This window comes from Arachis ipaensis, chromosome B5 (genome assembly GCF_059453495.1).
Source record: "Arachis ipaensis isolate K30076 ecotype BB chromosome B5, ASM5945349v1, whole genome shotgun sequence".
NCBI classification, from domain to species: Eukaryota; Viridiplantae; Streptophyta; class Magnoliopsida; order Fabales; family Fabaceae; genus Arachis; species Arachis ipaensis.
Genome location: NC_142440.1, coordinates 83,133,701 through 83,151,649, shown reverse-complemented (window position 1 = coordinate 83,151,649; position 17,949 = coordinate 83,133,701). Strand labels below are relative to the sequence as shown.

Below are 17,949 nucleotides of genomic sequence, written 5' to 3'. Positions count from 1 at the left end.
GGACGGGGTGGTGGGATCTTCTCAGTGTTGCATATTTCTCGGTAAACATCTACAAGAGACACCCAAAGGGGGGTGTAGTTGTGGTATTTTCTAGGCTTCTCATTGAGTTGATCTCCTTTTTTCTTGGATTTTTTATCCTTGTCCCCAAGTGGGTACGAGAATTCGGATTTTGAGGTTTCTCCTAATTGAGAGTTCTCCTCCATGTTAATGAACTTTTCTGCCCTTTCTTGTACTTCGTTCAGTGATGTTGGATGCTTTTTTGATATGGAGTGACTAAAAGGTCCTTCTCACAGGCCATTGATGAGACCCATGATGGCTGCTTCCGTTGGCAGACTTTGTATCTCCAGACATGCTTTATTGAAGCTTTCCATGTAGTTGCGAAGGCTTTCCCGATCTCCTTGCTTGATCCCTAACAGGCATGGGGCGTGTTTGGCTTTGTCCTTCTGGATGGAAAATCTGGCAAGGAATTTTTTGGCTAAGTCGTCAAAATTTGTGATGGATCTTGGAGGCAAACTGTCGAACCACTTAATTGCTGTCTTTGTCAGGGTGGTCGGGAAGGCTTTGCATCGAACGGCGTCCGAGGCATTAGTGAGATATATCCTGCTTCTAAAATTGTTGAGATGATGGCTGGGATCTGAGGTACCATCATATGACGTCATGTCGGGAGCATTAAAATCCTTTGGAACTTTAGCTTTCATGATCTCTTTGGTGAAGGGATCTTGATCCTTGTGGAAGTTATCTTCATGGTTGCAGTGAGCAGTTTTGTTTTTGAGATCTGTTTCGAGCTTTAGGAGCTTGTCCTCTAGCTCTCGTCGTCGCCTAGTTTCTCTCTGTAGGTTCCTCTCAGCTTCTCGTTGATGCTCGGTCTCTTTTTTGAGCTGTTTGAGGTGATCCTGCTATTCTCGGAGGACATCTAAAATTTCTGTATTTGGAGAATGCTTGCCTCTGTTCGGTTGAGGTGTATCCTTTGGTGTGATGTCTGCGTTATTATGCGGTGTTCTTTCTTCCAGACCAGAGTTATGATCGTTGTCAAGGTTGTCTGCCATGATGCTGGGATGACTTCCAGGTTCCCCAGCAACGGTGCCAATATTCCGAGGGTTACCTGAAACTGTAGGTCGATCTCGATCGAGATTTGCGGTGGTGGCTGGAACTGATGTGTCCGACTTATTGTACTTGGTGGTGCTGCTGATCCTGGATTGCCGGATGGGGGTGGTACCTGCAAGAGACTCCGATGCTTAAGTTAGCATGGGCTTTAAGCAGGTTTTTTGTAGTATCAGAGAATGAGTTATACCTGTGTGCTCCAGTGTATTTATAGTAGTGTGGAGTGACCTCTCTAGATAAGATGAGTTAGTTATCTTATTTTTAAGTGAAGTCATCTTATCTCCAAGGGGGACCGCCTTTATCTTCCTAGGCCTTAGGTGCCTTTAGATTTGGGTTGTGTCCCTTCATTTGGGCCTGCTTGAGCTTCTTATGTCGATTTGGCAGAACTCTTTTTAAAGAAGAGGTCGGGGGTCCTGACCTGAAGAGGTCGGTCACTTTATCTTCAATCAGTCCGGGTCGGATAGGCCGACCCATGGTATGAACAGGAAGGTAAAAATAATTAAACGCACATTAAAACACTAATCTTAAAGGTTTTAGCCCAAAAATGGGCCAAACGGGCCATATATGTGAACTGGGCCCAAGTTAGGCCCAAGCCCAACATATATAAATCCTAACTTAAAGCCATTCAGCTACCATAACCCTTATTTATTGTGATTGTTGTTGAAATGAAAAGAGAGAGAGATGAGAAGAGAGGAACCCTAGCTCCCTAATACTTCAAATCATCATAACTTTCTCTACGGAGCTCCAATTGACGAGCCGTTTGCGGCCACGCATTGCTCTACTCCTCCTCTTTAATTATATCTAGGTATTATGATGAGTTTCTCAATGACCTCTACTCAGTTTTCGTTTTCCTATTTGAATTCGAGTTTGATTGTGGGTTTTGAGTAATTTTCTGGCTTTGGTTGTTTCAGGGTGCGCTAGTATGAGCCATTGGTGAGTTCCATCAACTAATTTCGTGGTTTAAGATAAGGAACCCTCTTACCCTTGTAATTTATGAGATTTTGTGAGCCCTAAGTTGATGTATGTATGTAATATGTGTATTAGAGTATTGGGTACACTTTTGGAACTTGAATCTTGCTTGTGGAACTCTTGGTGAAGCTTGGAGCTAGTGGTTGTTGGAGAATTTGCAAGGAAAGGCCAAATTATTGTGATTACAAGAGGTATGGTTTAAGTTTCATTTAAGTACCGTGTGGTGTGATGAGAATTCCTAGATTAAATGTCCCTAGGATTAAGTTTGAATTGTATGTTTGGTTGGAATTAATGTGTACAGATGACATGCTGTAGAGGATAATGATTTGGGTATGTATTTTGTAATTTTGCATATTTGGGTGTTGACAAATTTGAGGAATTGATGATGATAATATGTGTTGAATTATGTATATACATATGTGTCGAATCGATGAATTGGGCCAGAGGCTGTGAACTTGGGTCGGAGGCCGGAAAGAGGTAAGGAAGGTAAGTGATGTGTGTATTGTGTGATGTCATATGTGATTGAATGGATATTGAATATTGATTGTGTGAATAAATGGAAGGATTGTTGAATAATAAGAATTTAGGAATTTAGAAGTGGAATGTGATGAAATTGGATTGGATTGTGTAGATGAGATTGGTTTGAACTTGGTTGAGTGTAAATTGGGGAATTTGGTTGGTTTATGGTCAGTTTGATAGATGAAAATGAATTTGGCTTGTGAAAAAAGAATTTTGTAAAAAAAATTATGAAGCTTTGAACATTGGAGTGAAAAATGATTTTTCACTTAACAGCTTTTTGCCCTTTCTCCAAATCTTGCGTACGTGAGGGCGCCACGCGACGCTGGCACTGGGCTCTATCTAGTGGCCTCGCATACGCGGAAGGAGGCATGCGTACGCAAGAGTGCCGAAATCGAAGCCTCGCGCACGCGGAAGGTGGTATGGGACGATAGCAAACGTTGCTGCCATCACCACTCACGTACGCGACATCCCCAATTTTCATTACATATGTACGCGAGCTACCTGCATGCATACGCGAGCTTCACAGATTTTTATAAAAGTCTATTTTTATGTATTTTAACCATTCTTTTGGCCTTCCAAACCCTTATAAGCACCGATAAAAATATAAAGCCGGTTCAAATATGGGTTGTGATGACAAGTCATCTTATGCTAGCTTTACAAGTATTTTTCATTTATTTCATTAGGATTTATGCACTTTCTTGCACAATAAGTGTTTGAGTGAGAATTTCATGCTTGTCTAGATTCAATCAAACATTAGTAATTTTATGCATTTTTGTTAGATTTCTTGCAAGATCTAGTTGATAGTATGAATGATGCAAGAGTTGATGATTATGCCAAGGCTTTGATGTATTTGTTTGGTTGATGGTAGGTGAAAAAATGAAGGAGAAGGAACAAAGAGGATTTGCAACCGTGACCTCTTTACACTCCAACAAGAACAACTCGAGCTACAAAAGTCCAAATGAGTTGATTCTAGTGGCATTGGAAATTAAACATCTAGAGCTTTCCAAGAATATATGGCACTGCATGGTGAACACTAAATCTGAGGGAGAAAATTTACTCCGAAAGTGCAAAGATGAACATAGTATCAACCTACAGCAGGCCAGCTGACCACTTCACCTTCCAAGGAAGATAACTTGAGCTGTAGAGCTTGAAATGATGCGCTCTTAAATGCATTGGAAAGTATACATCCAGAGCTTTCCAACGATATATAATAGTATGGGGTGAACATCAAGTTTGGGCCTTAGAATCTGGCGTTAAACTTTGGCCTCCAAACCACCAACGTTGACTAAAATGAACGTAGCGCTCACTAAATTGAGCGTTTTCGGCCTTCCGAACAGCGCGACCATGCCTTCTTCGAAGGGCCATAACATGAGCTACATATGTCCAATTGATGTACTTTCAGTTGCGTTAGAAAGCTGACATTCAGAGGTTTCCAACGATATATAGCAATTTATATTTGGCATGAAATTGAAGCACAAGTGATAGGCATCTTTAAGGCCCAAAAGCCAACCAAATATGCACTCACCAAGGCTCGAAGAGCGGGGGCGGCACCAAGGGAGCTGTGCATGCATCGAGGCAAGGGGGGTAGCACTAAAAAATTTGAGCATAGAGCTCCCTCTTGCTCACTTTTTCAAGCTTGGAACCAAGGAAAGCCAAGCATGCACAAAGCAAAACACAAGGAGTAGCGCTCAAAAACTCAAGTGCATCGCTCTCTTTTCTTCACTTTCTCGTGCCTCTAATCCAAGGAACCAAGGCACACAACCAAGCAAGCATCATGTAGCACTCAAAGAGTGAGCGGAGCGCTCACAAAGTGAACGCTATGGGCTAGGGAGGCACGCCAAATTTACAAGGCCAAGAGTGAATGCTACGCTCACAAAACCAAACGAAGCGCTCCCCTGGAAGGTTCCCACACACCAAACCAACTTGAACCAAAACCAAACTGGACCCATCCTTCTTCAAATCAGTTTCTCATTCAAGGCCAACTTTGAAAAGCCCACTCCAAGCTTTGAAGACTAAAATAGAAAGTGTATAAATAGGATTAAGTTTGATTTGTAAAGAACCTTTTCCTCATTTTTAGTTTTACCTTTAGTTCATCTTTTAGTTTGGACTTTTAATTTTCAATTGTTTTGAATTTGGGATTTGGGAATTTGGATCTAAGTTTTTCTTTCTGCATTTTCACTTCTTCTGCAACTTTTAATTTCTGTTCTTGGAATTTGAATTGAGATTGAAGAGCTTCATTGATTCTAAGTTTGAGAATCATCTTTTACCTCTCTTCTCAATTGTTCTAAGGATTGGATCTGAGTTTAGTTTTCTATTTTCAATTTCTTTCATCTGCAACTTCTACTTTTCTGTTTTGGATCGTGAATTGAGATTGAAGAGCTCCATTGATTCAAATTCTGAGAATCATCTCTTGCTTTTCTTCTCAATTGATATAAGGATTAGATTTTAATCTTCTCTGCTATTTTCATCTTTATTTTCTTCTACAATTTCTTTTCTGTTTGATCAAGGGAGTAATTGAGATCTAGATCTGATTGCTACTCTCATTACTCTTCTTTGATCTTCAATTTCTCTTTTAGAATTTCACAATTGATTTAAGCTTTCTTGTTACTTTGTTTCTTCAAGCAATTTTACATTTCTGTTCTTGCTACTAAGATCCAGATCTGAAGTCTTGCATCTCAAAGCTTTCTGATTTACTTTAATTTGCAATTTCTTGTTCAATTCCAAGTCCCAGCACCCAAATCCTATTACTCTTCAAGCAATTTACATTTCTCAGCAATTTAGATTCAGCAATTTACCTTTCTTGCACTTTAAGTTTCTGCAATTTACTTTTCTTGTAATTTAAGTTACAGCTCTTTTACTTTCTTGTTCTTTAAGTTAATTGCAATTTAACTCTTCTGCACTTTATTCTTCTGCTCAATTTACTTTCTGCACCTTTATTTACTTGCAATTTAGCTTCTGTCAATCAAAATCACTCAATTCATCAAATATTCGCTTAACTAAATTCATCACCTAACTAAAATTGCTCAATCCATCAATCCTTGTGGGATCGACCCCACTCTTGTGAGTAATTACTACTTGATGCGACCCGGTACACTTGCCGGTGAGTTTTATGTGAAATCTGATTTCCACCCATCAGGTAGAAGGATTAGAAGTAAGAATTTATGGGGGTGAGTTAGTAAATTGAATGGAAGAAACATATTAAAAGATAATGTATGACGGTTGATGATGTGATAAGTGAATGGGATGATGAATGGTTGATGAAGAATGAGTTAACTTGAGATTGAGTATGACTTTGAGATGAAATTTAATAATGAGAGTGATTATGATTATGAAAATGATATTGAATATGATTCTGATTGTGGTACACCTGCCGGGGTAGATGCAGTAGAGTGATTCTGCTTGCTCCGGGTTTGGTTTGAGATTCCTGGGGTAGATGCAATGGTTAGCTCCCACTTGATCCCAGTCAAGATTGATTTAAGATTTATGGAATTATCTGATTTTCGGACATCCTTGGGTACATGCAGTGGGTCGGCTCCACTTGCTCCAGATTGAGATCCGAGATTCTGTTGAGCCTGTGTCGTAAGTGTGGCTGGACACTTAGACCAATCCGGATGAGCTCTCCCCCATGGATATTTTACTTTGAATGATTATGATTTTGAGCTTGGGGATGCCCACTCGTAGGGACTGTCTAAGGGTTAGCTACCAGGACATGTCGGGATGGCTATGTAACCAATAGATAATATCATCAGCCATAGGGCAGGCATTCATCATTTGCATATGTTTGATATCTTTGGGTTTGCTTATTTGTTTTGGATTGCTATATTATATATGTTATGTTAACTGATTATATGCTACTTGTACCTTAATTGTGTATTACCAATCCTTTCTTGACAAGCTTGTTAATTTGAAACATGCTAGCTTGGCCTAATCTTTTATGCCATAGTAACTTTTCAGATTCTTTAGAATGAAAACAAGCTACATTTTGATCCTTTAGTTCATCAAGAGTGAGTCTATACAAATTATCACAACGCTTAGCAATAAACAATACATCATTGGTCTTTTCACTCACAACACAGCATTCCAATCTTTTGATAATCATCAAATAACCCAAATAACACAATTGACTTATGCTCAAAAGATTATGCTTCAAACCATTAACCAAGAATACATCATTAATGAAAGTAGAATGATTGTTACCTAATTTTCCAACAACAACTATTTTACCTTTTTTATCATATCCAAAGGTCACAAAACCTCTATTATACTTGTTGAGTTTCATGAAAAAAGTTGACTTTCCAATCATGTGCCTAGAGTATCCACTATCCAAGTACCACATATCATTCTTCTTCTGGATGCCAAGAAAATCTACATAAAATTTTAAGTAACCTTAGGTATCCAAATTAGTTTGGATCCTTTGAAGTTAATCCATCTTTGTTGTCCAGGTGCATTAAAGTCACAAACAACATTGTATGTTTGGTTTCCTACTCTTCTCTTGTCAATAAAGCATTGAGAGTGAGAGTGACCAAGTTTCATGCAATTAAAACAATGATTTCTAGGTGCATGTTGCATAAATTGATTGATGTTTTGATAATGAAAATGATTAAAAGAGTGAAATTTTTTGGTTCTTGAGAGAGGTGCATTTCTTTTGATAAATTTATTTTTAGTATTAGTACCCCTATTTGTAACGACCCAACTCCCAGTATGCCAAGGTCATACAAGAGGCTAAGTGTTACCAACTTGTTCTTCCTAATTATTAAGTATTACTTAATATATGAGCCTGTTCCTTGTTAGAACATTGCCAATTTTACGCGTAACTTTCTTTTTTATTCGCTGCGGATGATAATGTAAAAAAACAAGCATACATTGAGAGCAATAAAAGCAAGCATAGAGAAATATAGAAATATAGCAGATAATATACATCATATACACTATAACAAAGCATGTAGCGTTTACACAAGATCTAGTCAGTCTACATCCTCGCCATCCTATATAGCTAATATATACACGACACTCCCGGGGCCTGGCCCTTACAAAAAGCCGCTAAGCTGGCGCCCAGGCTAGCCTAACCACTATATAGCTCCTAGCTCTCGGGTGTACTAACACAAATGAGAGACTAACTAACAGATAATGTTAGACTAGAGTGACATCAAAAGAATTCCCCTACTGCTGTCAGACTATATCTACACGTGGTCGATCGAAAGATCATCATGAAGCTCATCCATCTCCTCATCCTGCTCTATCTCTATCTCAGGATCCTCCTCCTCCTCATCGTCCGCAGCTACAACTATACCCTCAGATCCACCAGAAACTCTGCTATCACTATGTACAAAACCATTCGCGAGTACAGGTCCGTTCGTGTAAATAGGAGCTGTCCCACCGTCCGGTAGTGCCGGCTCATCAGGCTGTGGAAAGTTGGGGATCGGCTCACGGGGAAAATCCCACTCTGGTGGTATCACAGGTACGTAGTCACCAGCTAACTCAGGCTCATCAGGATTGATAGGCTCAGGTACCGCCTCATTCAAAGGTTGAGCTAGTATAGGTGGTTCGGGTTCATCAGGAAAAGGATGTCCAAGTGCGTCAGGACGTAACCAGGATAAGGGAAAGTCGTAAGGAGCATCGGGGTCAAAATGCGGGCTAGACAGAGGATGTTGAAAAGCTCGATTAGGTAACGCATATCGTCTAATACGAGGCTCCAAACCCATAATGAAGTAACTGTGATGTTCCGGATCCTCGTAGACGTAAGGGTCCTCGATCTCATAGAAGACCACGCCCGTCTCCATCTGAGGGGGAGGAAGGGAGAGAAGGGGTAAGAACTGGGGAGTTCTTAGTAGGGTCAGGGTTGTTACTTACATTCATTTATTCGGTGTCGATTAGCAGACGAATAACAGAATATAGCAAAGCAGTAAACCGAAGATAAAGATAGCAAGAGAAAGTAGAGACAACAGAAAGTAGAACACAAACAAAAGAATTCTAGAAAATAAGACACAGAAATAGCATGCAAGCAGACAAACATAAAGAAATAGATCACACACAGAAAGAAATATAACAGAGAATGATGTGCAAACAAGAATGATGCATGTCTAGCCCTAGCGCAGGCCATGAGCTCATGTGTCGGTTAGCACCTGCATTCCCGACATTTATCCGGTCACGAGTTCACGATTTCCCGGATACGATCTTCCGTTCAAATAAATGCGCATATATTATTAGCAGCTCTATTGAGACAGCCTCTGCTTTTTACTTGCAGGAAATATACTTTTGGGAGCGGAAAATTGCTGTAGGTATCCTAGTTTCCCTACAGAAGCTCCTGTAAACGGAAAATTGCTGTAGGTATCCTAGTTTCCCTACAGAAGCTCTTGTGAACGGAAAATTGCTGTAAGTATCCTAGTTTTCCTACAGAAGCTCTTGGGTTGCTTTAAGCAACAGATAATAAACATTATCTCTTGGGTTGCATTAAGCAATGAATAAGCAAACAATATCTTTTTATTGCATTAATCCTCTCTTTTATCTCTTTGCTCTGTTCTGGTTTCTCTTTTTTCTGTATCCCTTTACTCTACTCTGATTACTCTGTTCTCTGTAACTCTTTGCTTTTCTCTGATTACTCTTTCCTCTGCATCTATAGTACTCTTTTTCTCTTTATCTCTTTACTTTACTCTGTTCTCTGTGTTTCTTTATTCTGTTCTGATTTTTCTGCTTAACGTATGTATGTAAAGCTTATGTAAATTTTGGTATGAATAGTTAGCCTGTCCCAAGTATAGGTTCATTAAGTCTATACTGAAATAGTTTAACTTTTCATATAATACCTAACCCTAGTCGCAACTCAAGTACTAACTAAGTTGCCCTAGTTCGTTCACTAGTCTCTGTCTATTTTTCTGTCATTAAAACTTTACAGACTTTTTCTTCAATTTTTATCTTTTCTTCAAATTTTTATATTTTATTTATCTTTGCCTCACTAATATGTTCTTATCACTCCCTAAGTGTTTTATGAAGGTAATTATGAGATTCTGCGCTTAAAGTTATCTTTTCCGCATTATTTTATTATTTTTATTAAAATATTATTTTTAATTAAATATTATTATTTATTATTTTATCATTAATTTTCGAAAATTAACTTACCTTTTACTTTTAACCTTTAAAATTTACTTTTTACCACCGGTAACTTTTAATATTTCTACTTTAACCACCCTAACTTTCAGAAATTACCAAATAACCCCTCAAACACCAAAATATTTACTTTCTTGACCTTTCTAAGATCTAAAAGGTGTTCTTCAATGTTCTTCACCACACTCAAAGTGTTCTTCATGTTCTTCATAAATTCTTCAGATTCTTTCCCTGTTTTCACTCGTTTTTCAGTCTTTTCAGCAACCGATTTTTCCCATAATTCAAAATAAATTAGTAGCCACTAAAACCCCATCTTTTCTACATGATTTTAACACAAATTAAACCCCAATTTAAGGTTTAGGGTTCATTTTTCCAGCAGCCATGAAGAACACAAATTCAAAGTTGAATATCATCAAATTTCATCAAATTTTCACCAAAATTTCAACAAGAATCACTCATATAAATGATGACATGTCATCATGTCATGTTTTTCTATGCTTTTTCATACAAGAAATTTATGATTAGTGCTTAAATATTGCATTCTTTGGTGCTTAAATGGTATATTTCTTTGATCTTTTGATTTGATAAACTTTGTAGGAAATAAGAAGAAAAAGAAGCAAAAAGAGCACAAAATAAGCTAAAAAGAAGAAAAGAGGAATTTTGGGCACACTTTGAAGTTGGAGCACACTTTGGAGGCTTAGGCCACGATTCTAAAAGCGTGGCCCATGACCAAATCAAGGAAGAGAAGCGTGGCCCAAAGGAAGAGAAGCGTGGCCCAAAGGAAAGAGAAGCGTGGCTCAAAACAAAGAGCAAGAGAGGACAAAAAGTTTAAGCCAAAGTTTGCCTCAAACTTTAGCTCAAACTTTTGGGAGAAAAGCTTGAGCCAACGTTTGCCTCAAACTTTTTGGCAAACGTTGGCATTACAAAACAAACACCCTGGAGGAAAAAGCTTGCGCCAACGTTTGCCTCAAGCTTTTTGGCAAACGTTGGCGCCACACCACAAGGCATACAAGGGGTATACTTCCAACAAGAATAACTTGAGCTACAGAGCTCCAAATGAGGTGATTCAAAAAGCAATGGAAAGTAGGAATCGAGAGCTTTCCAAGCATATATGGCACTGCATGGTGGACACTAAAATTGAGGGAGAAAACTGCCCCGCAATAAGCATAAATGAACATGGTGGCAACCTGCAGTGAGGCCAACTGACCTCTGCACCTTCGACGGAGTATAACTCCAGCTGTAGAGCTCCAAATGATGCGCTTCCAACGGCGTTGAAAAGTAGACATTCAGGGCTTTCCAACAATGTATAATAGTATGGGGTGGACAATATGTTTGAGCCTCCAGAATTGGCGTTTTTGACCACGTTTGAGGCAAACTTTACCTCAAACGCTGCACACCAAGGCCAGCGACCTTGTCCTCTTCAAATGAGCATAACGTGAGTTGTAGATGTCCAATTGAGGTGATTCCAATTGGGTTAGAAAGCTGACATTCAGAGCTTTCTAATCATATATAATATTCTATAGTGGGCATGAAATCTGCAACGTTGACAACCAGACAAAGTAGTACCCCAACATGCATGCAAGAAGGCCCAACGTTTGGCTAAAAGTTTGACCTCAAACTTTAGCCCAAACGTTGGTAGCAGCAAATAAGGGTAGCTGATGTAAAAAGTTTGAGTAAAAGTTTGCCTCAAACTTTTACTCAAACTTTTACTCAAGCTTTTATGATTCATGGCCCGGTTCACAATGGGTTTCTCTCCAACTCCAAGAGCAATCAACAGAGGCTTTTGTCAACCCAATTCCATCAAGAGCAAGGGCCCAATTGACAACACTCAAAGGCACAAGAGATAGTTAGAATAGAAATTTCATTTTAATTGTAATTTGTTTTGAATTTCATTTTTATTTTGTAAAAATGCCTATAAATAGGCATCTGTTTCATTTTATTAGGGGAGGCGAGCTCCACTAGGGAGCATTAGGAATATAGAACTCTCTCTCTTTAGTTTTCCTTTTTGTTTTGAATCTTGGGTTGAGAATTGAAGAAATTCTGTTTCAATCTCACCTTGAGAATTCTCTCTGTTTTCTTCTTCTACAAAATTTCAGTGAATTAAGGATTTGAATCAACACTCTGTTTACTGCTTTCATCTCTATTTCTTCTGCAAATTGTTCTTTATTGGATCAAGGAAGGACTTGAGATCTAGACTTGTTTTCTAGTCTCATTGAGCCCCTGAGATCTTCACTTGTCTTTCTAGATTTCACAATTGATTTAAATTTTCTTGCTGATTTACTTTACTGCTACAATTTCCTTCTCTGCAATTTTTACTTTCTACTGCATTGCTTCTAATTTACATTTCCTGCATATTTACATTCTACACTTTAACTTTGAGCTTGCTGCAAATCTGAATTTACATTTCTTGCCTTAGATCCATTGCTTTCTTTAATTTCCAACACCCAGCCCCCCTTTACTTTTCATGCAATTTACTTTTCTTGCAATTTAAGTTTCAGCTCTTTTACTTTCTTGATCTTTAAGTTTCAATGCAATTTACTTTCTGCACTTTATAATTCCTTGTCATTTACATTCTATTGCTTTAAGTTTCACCCAATCTCACTTAAATGTTAGCTTGACTAAACTAATCACCCACTAAAGTTGCTTGATCCATCAATCCCTGTGGGATCAACCTCACTCACGTGAGTTTTATTACTTGATGCGACCCGGTGCACTTGCCGGTTAGTTTTGGGTGTTTTGGAGAAATTCGTTTTTCCACAAAAATATCCCATCAATAAACAATCAATTTCAAGCATAACCAAACCATATCACAATCACACAATTCAAACACAATCAATCAAGATTAATTTTACCAAACCCTACCTTGATTTGCTGCTCCAAATCCGGTTACTCTTTGAAGTGTTCTTAAAGCACTTTTTCCTCCTAAAACACATCAAGAACAACTTTAAAACTCTAAACCATCAACTAAACGAACTTCAGCAGCATCTTAGGAAGGTTATCCTCACCTTAAATATGCAGGAAATCAAAGATCTTTGGCCCACAAGTCAAGCTAAGCAAGAGATCTAAGGAAGAACATCAAGAAAACACTTGTTTAAGCATGTTTCTTTGAAAACCGAATTGAAGAGGGAGGGAGACAGCCATCTAACCTTATTTCCAGCCTTGATAAGTTACATGGTTATGTAGAGAAAGAAGAGAGGATCATTTTGGTGAAATCAGAGTTTTGATTTGAGTTTTAGTTCAGAAGAAATCAAGCTTTGAAGATTAAGTGTTCATGAAAGTTTCTCTCTTTTCTCTCTTGTTATTTTCGTCCAAAATGAAGAAATGAGACATTCTTGGAGTGTCTTGGGGGTGTAGGATGAGTAGTGATTGGTTGGCTTGGAGGTGGATTAAAATAATATTAAAATATCTCAGGTGTATAACTACTAAAACTAGGTGTATTGGAACACTCGTAAAAACATCTCTAAAAAATATTTTCTGAGCTACTAGCATAAATGACACCAGTAACATATTTATTGTGAGAATAAAACATGTATAATGAGGCCTTAGCATTGCAAAAGTCATCAGAGAGTGCTGGTGCTAAGCTGCACCAGTAAACTGTAAACCCGGTTAAATCAATTTTCTGTTTTTAACTAAAACTGACCCGGTAACCTTATAATATCATTCAAGAAGCTTCTAATACTAATATAATGATAATATTATCCTATTATCTCTCTTCTCTCATGAATCGAGCCTGGTTCGTCAAATTGAGACTATTTACGAAAAACCGAATCAAAACTCCTAACCGATACTATTCAAAAACTTGGTTCTTCGTGACTGTGTTATCGAGCTTGCCTCAGAAAAGGTTCTAGCTTAAAGATAACATAATGACAATGAGGATTGAGATACTTGATGATATATCAAAGGTTTTCCCCTTACTGACCTTCTGGAGAAATCTGTACTTTTAGAAAAGATCTCGCGTACTCTAAAACCGGGGTTGTTACATTCTACCCTCCTAAAAGAAAATTTGCCCTCAAAATTTCAGTTACCTGAGAACAAACGTGGGTAATCAGCCTTCATTCTATCTTCCAGTTCCCAAGTGTGCTCTTCTTCCCCTCTTGGTCCCCATGCTACTTTGACTAAGCGAACAGTCTTGCCTCTTAGCTGCTTATCACTTCTTTCTACGATTTGAACTGGTGATGCTTGGTATGTCAAATCATTTCGTAACTGTACTATCTCTGGTTGTAAAATGTGACTCTCTTCGGGGATATATTTCTTAAGTTGTGAGATATGAAAAACATCATGAAGGTTTGATAGATATGGACGAAGGGCAACTTGATAAGCTACTAGACCGACTCTTTTAAGTATTTGGAATGGTCCTATGTATCGAGGGTTAAGCTTTTTACTCTTAAGCGCTCTACCTATTCCAGTAGTCAAGGTTACTTTAAAAAAAACATGGTCTCCCTCACTAAACTCTAAGGGTCTACGTCTATTATCGGCATAGCTCTTTTGACGGCTTTGTGCTGTCTGGATTTTCTGACAAATCCCCTTTATCTTCTCAGTAGTTTCTTGCACTATGTCTGGATCTAAGATACTAGCTTCTCCGTCGTCATTCCAACATAATGGTGTCTGACATCTTCTTCCGTAGAGAGCTTCATATGGTGCCATCCCAATACTTTGTTGGTAACTGTTGTTGTAGACGAACTCGACCAATAGCAAATATTTATCCCAACTGCCTTGGTTACCCATCATACAAGATCTTAGCATGTCTTCTAATGTCTGGATTGTCCACTCTGATTGTCCGTCTGTCTAAGGATGGTATGCTGTACTCATATGCAACTCTATTCCCAATGCTTTCTGAAAAGCTCCCCAGAATATGGAAGTAAACCTCGGATCTTGATCTGAAACAATTGATGAAGGTATCCCGTGCAATCGTAAGATTTCTTGAATATATATCCGTGCCGTCCTTTCTAAAGTATAGTCAACTCAAATCGGAAGGTAGTGCGCTGACTTTGTCAACCAGTCCACAATTACCCAGATGGCATCGTGTCCTGTTGAGGTCCTTGGCAATCCCTTGACAAAATCCATAGTGATCTGCTGCCATCTCCATTGTGGTATTTTCAAGGGTTGCAGGGTTCCTGACGGCTTCTGATGTTTCACCTTCACCTTCTGGCAGGTTAAACATTTTGAGACATAATCAGCTACCTCTTTCTTTAAGCCTGACCACCAGAACATTTGTTTCAAATCTTGATACATCTTTGTCACTCCAGAATGCATAGAAAATCTACTTTGATGAGCTTCTACAGGAATCCCTTGTCACAAATCTCCAGAGCTAGGTACACAAATTCTGTTCTTGTATCTCCAGAGACCGCTACGATCTTGTCTCACAACTTCTGGTTCTTCTGCTCCCATATGTTTTAGCATCGTCGTCATTTCTGAATTCTGAACACAGTCTTTGGTATATCTGGCTACTTGAATTTGGTGATGACCCAGTCGCAAATAAATCTTTGAGAACATAGTTGCAACTTTCAGCTGATCCATCGAATCATCAATCCATGGAAGTGGGTAGTTGTTCTTCATAGTGACGTTATTTAACTGTTGATAATCTATGCACAGTCTCATTCCACCGTCCTTTTTACTAATAATACCGGAGCTCCCCAAGGTGATGCACTAGGATAAATAAATTTCTTTCCATGTAGCTCATCCAACTGCTTCTTCAACTCTGGAAGTTCTAGTGGTGACATCCGGTACGGTGCTATAGAAATCGATCCGGTTCCAGGTACTAGTTCAATGCTGAATTCTATCTCTCGCTGAGGAGGAAACTCAGGTATGTCATCCGGGAAAACATCAGGAAATTCCTTCATCACTCAGATCTGTTCTAAGCTTAATTCACTGTCATTCAAGCTAGCTGCTAACAGAACGTACCCCTCACAATCACTCCCGTCTAATGTAACTTTTACAGAATTCAGATATAAAGTATGAGACAGAAATGGTTTAATATCTAAACTATCAGACAAAATAACAGCAGTTATTTCAAAATAATCAAGGAAAACATGATACTTAGATAACCAATCTAATCCTAGAATAACTTCCAAACCACATAGAGGCAAACAGATTAGATCATGTATAAAAGTTCTGTTCCTAATAGTGAATGGTACTTGCAGGCACACTAAACTAGTCAAAGCATTTTGGGATGCAGGTGTATGGACAATTAGATCAAAGTTCAACTCAGAGAAATCTAGTCCCAACTCACGAGCAACAGTTAAAGAAATAAAGGAATGTGATGCACTCGAATCATACAGTACAGTTAGAAACCGATTATTGACATAACACTGTCCTTGGATCAGGGGTCTGATTGCATAGCATCATCAGCAGTCATAGCAAACACTCGACCTTGTTGCTGGGTTCGCACTAGATTTCGAACAAACTTTCTTGGGTAGATCCTAGCTGTGTGTCTAGATTCCTCACGAGTAAAACAAGCATTCGTTCCTTACAGCATCCAAATCTAACATAGCCATAGCCATGGAGATCATAACAACTATGAGGATAGCTATGCCTCGCATCGATTCGTCGTTCAGAGCTCGATTAAACTATGCATATTTGCAGTCATTAAGGTCCTATCCGCACCAAACAATCAATATTAAGGTGATCAATCTTAATATTTCAAGTAAGGTACGAACATTCCCAAAATGAGCACTCATAGACATTCATGCCAAATGTATCTTGAAGATACCCTAACAGCATGAGACACACAACAGAGTATGCAATGAAGCATAGTCAGTCCATTCCCCAGGCTCTATTAGGAACGAACTGCTCTGATACCAAATTGTAACGACCCAACTCCCAGTATGCCATGGTCATACAAGAAGCTAAGTGTTACCAACTTGTTCTTCCTAATTATTAAGTATTACTTAATATATGAGCCTGTTCTTTGTTAGAACGTTGCCAATTTTACGCGTAACTTTTTTTTTTATTCGCTGCGGATGATAATGCAAAAAAACAAGCATACATTGAGAGCAATAAAAGCAAGCATAGAGAAATGTAGAAATATAGCAGATAATATACATCATGTACACTATAACAAAGCATGTAGTGTTTACACAAGATCTAGTCAGTCTACATCCTCGCCATCCTATATAGCTAATATATACACGACATTCCCAGGGCCTGGCCCTTACAAAAGGCCACTAAGCTGGCGCCCAGGCTAGCCTAACCACTATATAGCTCCTAGCTCTCGGGTGTACTAACACAAATGAGAGACTAACTAACAGATAATGTTAGACTAGAGTGTCATCAAAAGAATTCCCCTACTACTGTAAGACTATATCTACACGTGGTCGATCGGAAGATCGTCATGGGGCTCATCCATCTCCTCATCCTGCTCCACCTCTATCTCAGGATCCTCCTCCTCCTCATCGTCCGCAGCTACAACTATACCCTCAGATCCACCAGAAACTCTGCTATCACTATGTACAAAACTATTCGCGGGTACAGGTCCGTTCGCGTAAATAGGAGCTGTCCCACCGTCCGGTACTGTCGGCTTATCAGGCTGTGGAAAGTCGGGGATCGGCTCACGGGAAAAATCCCACTCTGATGGTATCACAGGTACGTAGTCACCAGCTAACTCAGGCTCATCAGGAATGATAGGCTCAGGTACCGCCTCATTCAAAGGTTGAGCTGGTATAGGGGGTTCGGGTTCATCAGGAAAAGGATGTCCAGGTGCGTCAGGACGTAACCAGAATAAGGGAAAATCGTAAGGAGCATCGGGGTCAAAATGCGGGCTAGACAGAGGATGTTGAAAATCTCGATTAGGTAACGCATATCGTCTAATACGAGGCTCCAAACCCATAATGAAGTAACTGTGATGTACCGGATCCTCGTAGACGTAAGGGTCCTCGATCTCATAGAAGACCACGCCCGTCTCCATCTGAGGGGAGGAAGGGAGAGAAGGGGTAAGAACTGGGGAGGTCTTAGCAGGGTCGGGGTTTTTAGTTACATTCATTTATTCGGTGTCGATTAGCAGACGAATAACAGAATATAGCAAAGCAGTAAACCGAAGATAAAGATAGCAAGAGAAAGTAGAGACAACAGAAAGCAGAACACAAACAAAAGAATACAAGAAAATAAAACACAGAAATAGCATGCAAGCAGACAAACATAAAGAAATAGATCACACACAGAAAGAAATGCAACAGAGAATGATGTGCAAACAAGAATGATGCATGTCTAGCCCTAGCGCAGGCCATGAGCTCATGTGTCGGTTAGCACCTGCATTCCCGACATTTA

At 39.1% G+C, this 17,949-nt stretch overlaps 2 protein-coding genes across 2 annotated transcripts in view; both read right to left on the bottom strand.

Moving 5' to 3' along the window:
- Nucleotides 1-15,243, bottom strand: part of LOC148564791 (uncharacterized) — a 56,255-nt gene extending 41,012 nt beyond the window's left edge. The window contains exon 1 of the mRNA XM_088487091.1: nucleotides 15,033-15,243. Coding sequence (XP_088343217.1) covers nucleotides 15,033-15,243 — 211 coding nt within the window. The remainder of the gene's footprint in view (nucleotides 1-15,032) is intronic.
- A 1,747-nt stretch (nucleotides 15,244-16,990) lies between these two features.
- LOC148564790 (uncharacterized) lies at nucleotides 16,991-17,590 on the bottom strand. Its single transcript, XM_088487090.1, has one exon. It carries the CDS (start codon nucleotides 17,588-17,590, stop codon nucleotides 16,991-16,993), a length of 600 nt encoding a protein of 199 aa, XP_088343216.1.
- Between the last annotated feature and the right edge of the window lie 359 nt (nucleotides 17,591-17,949).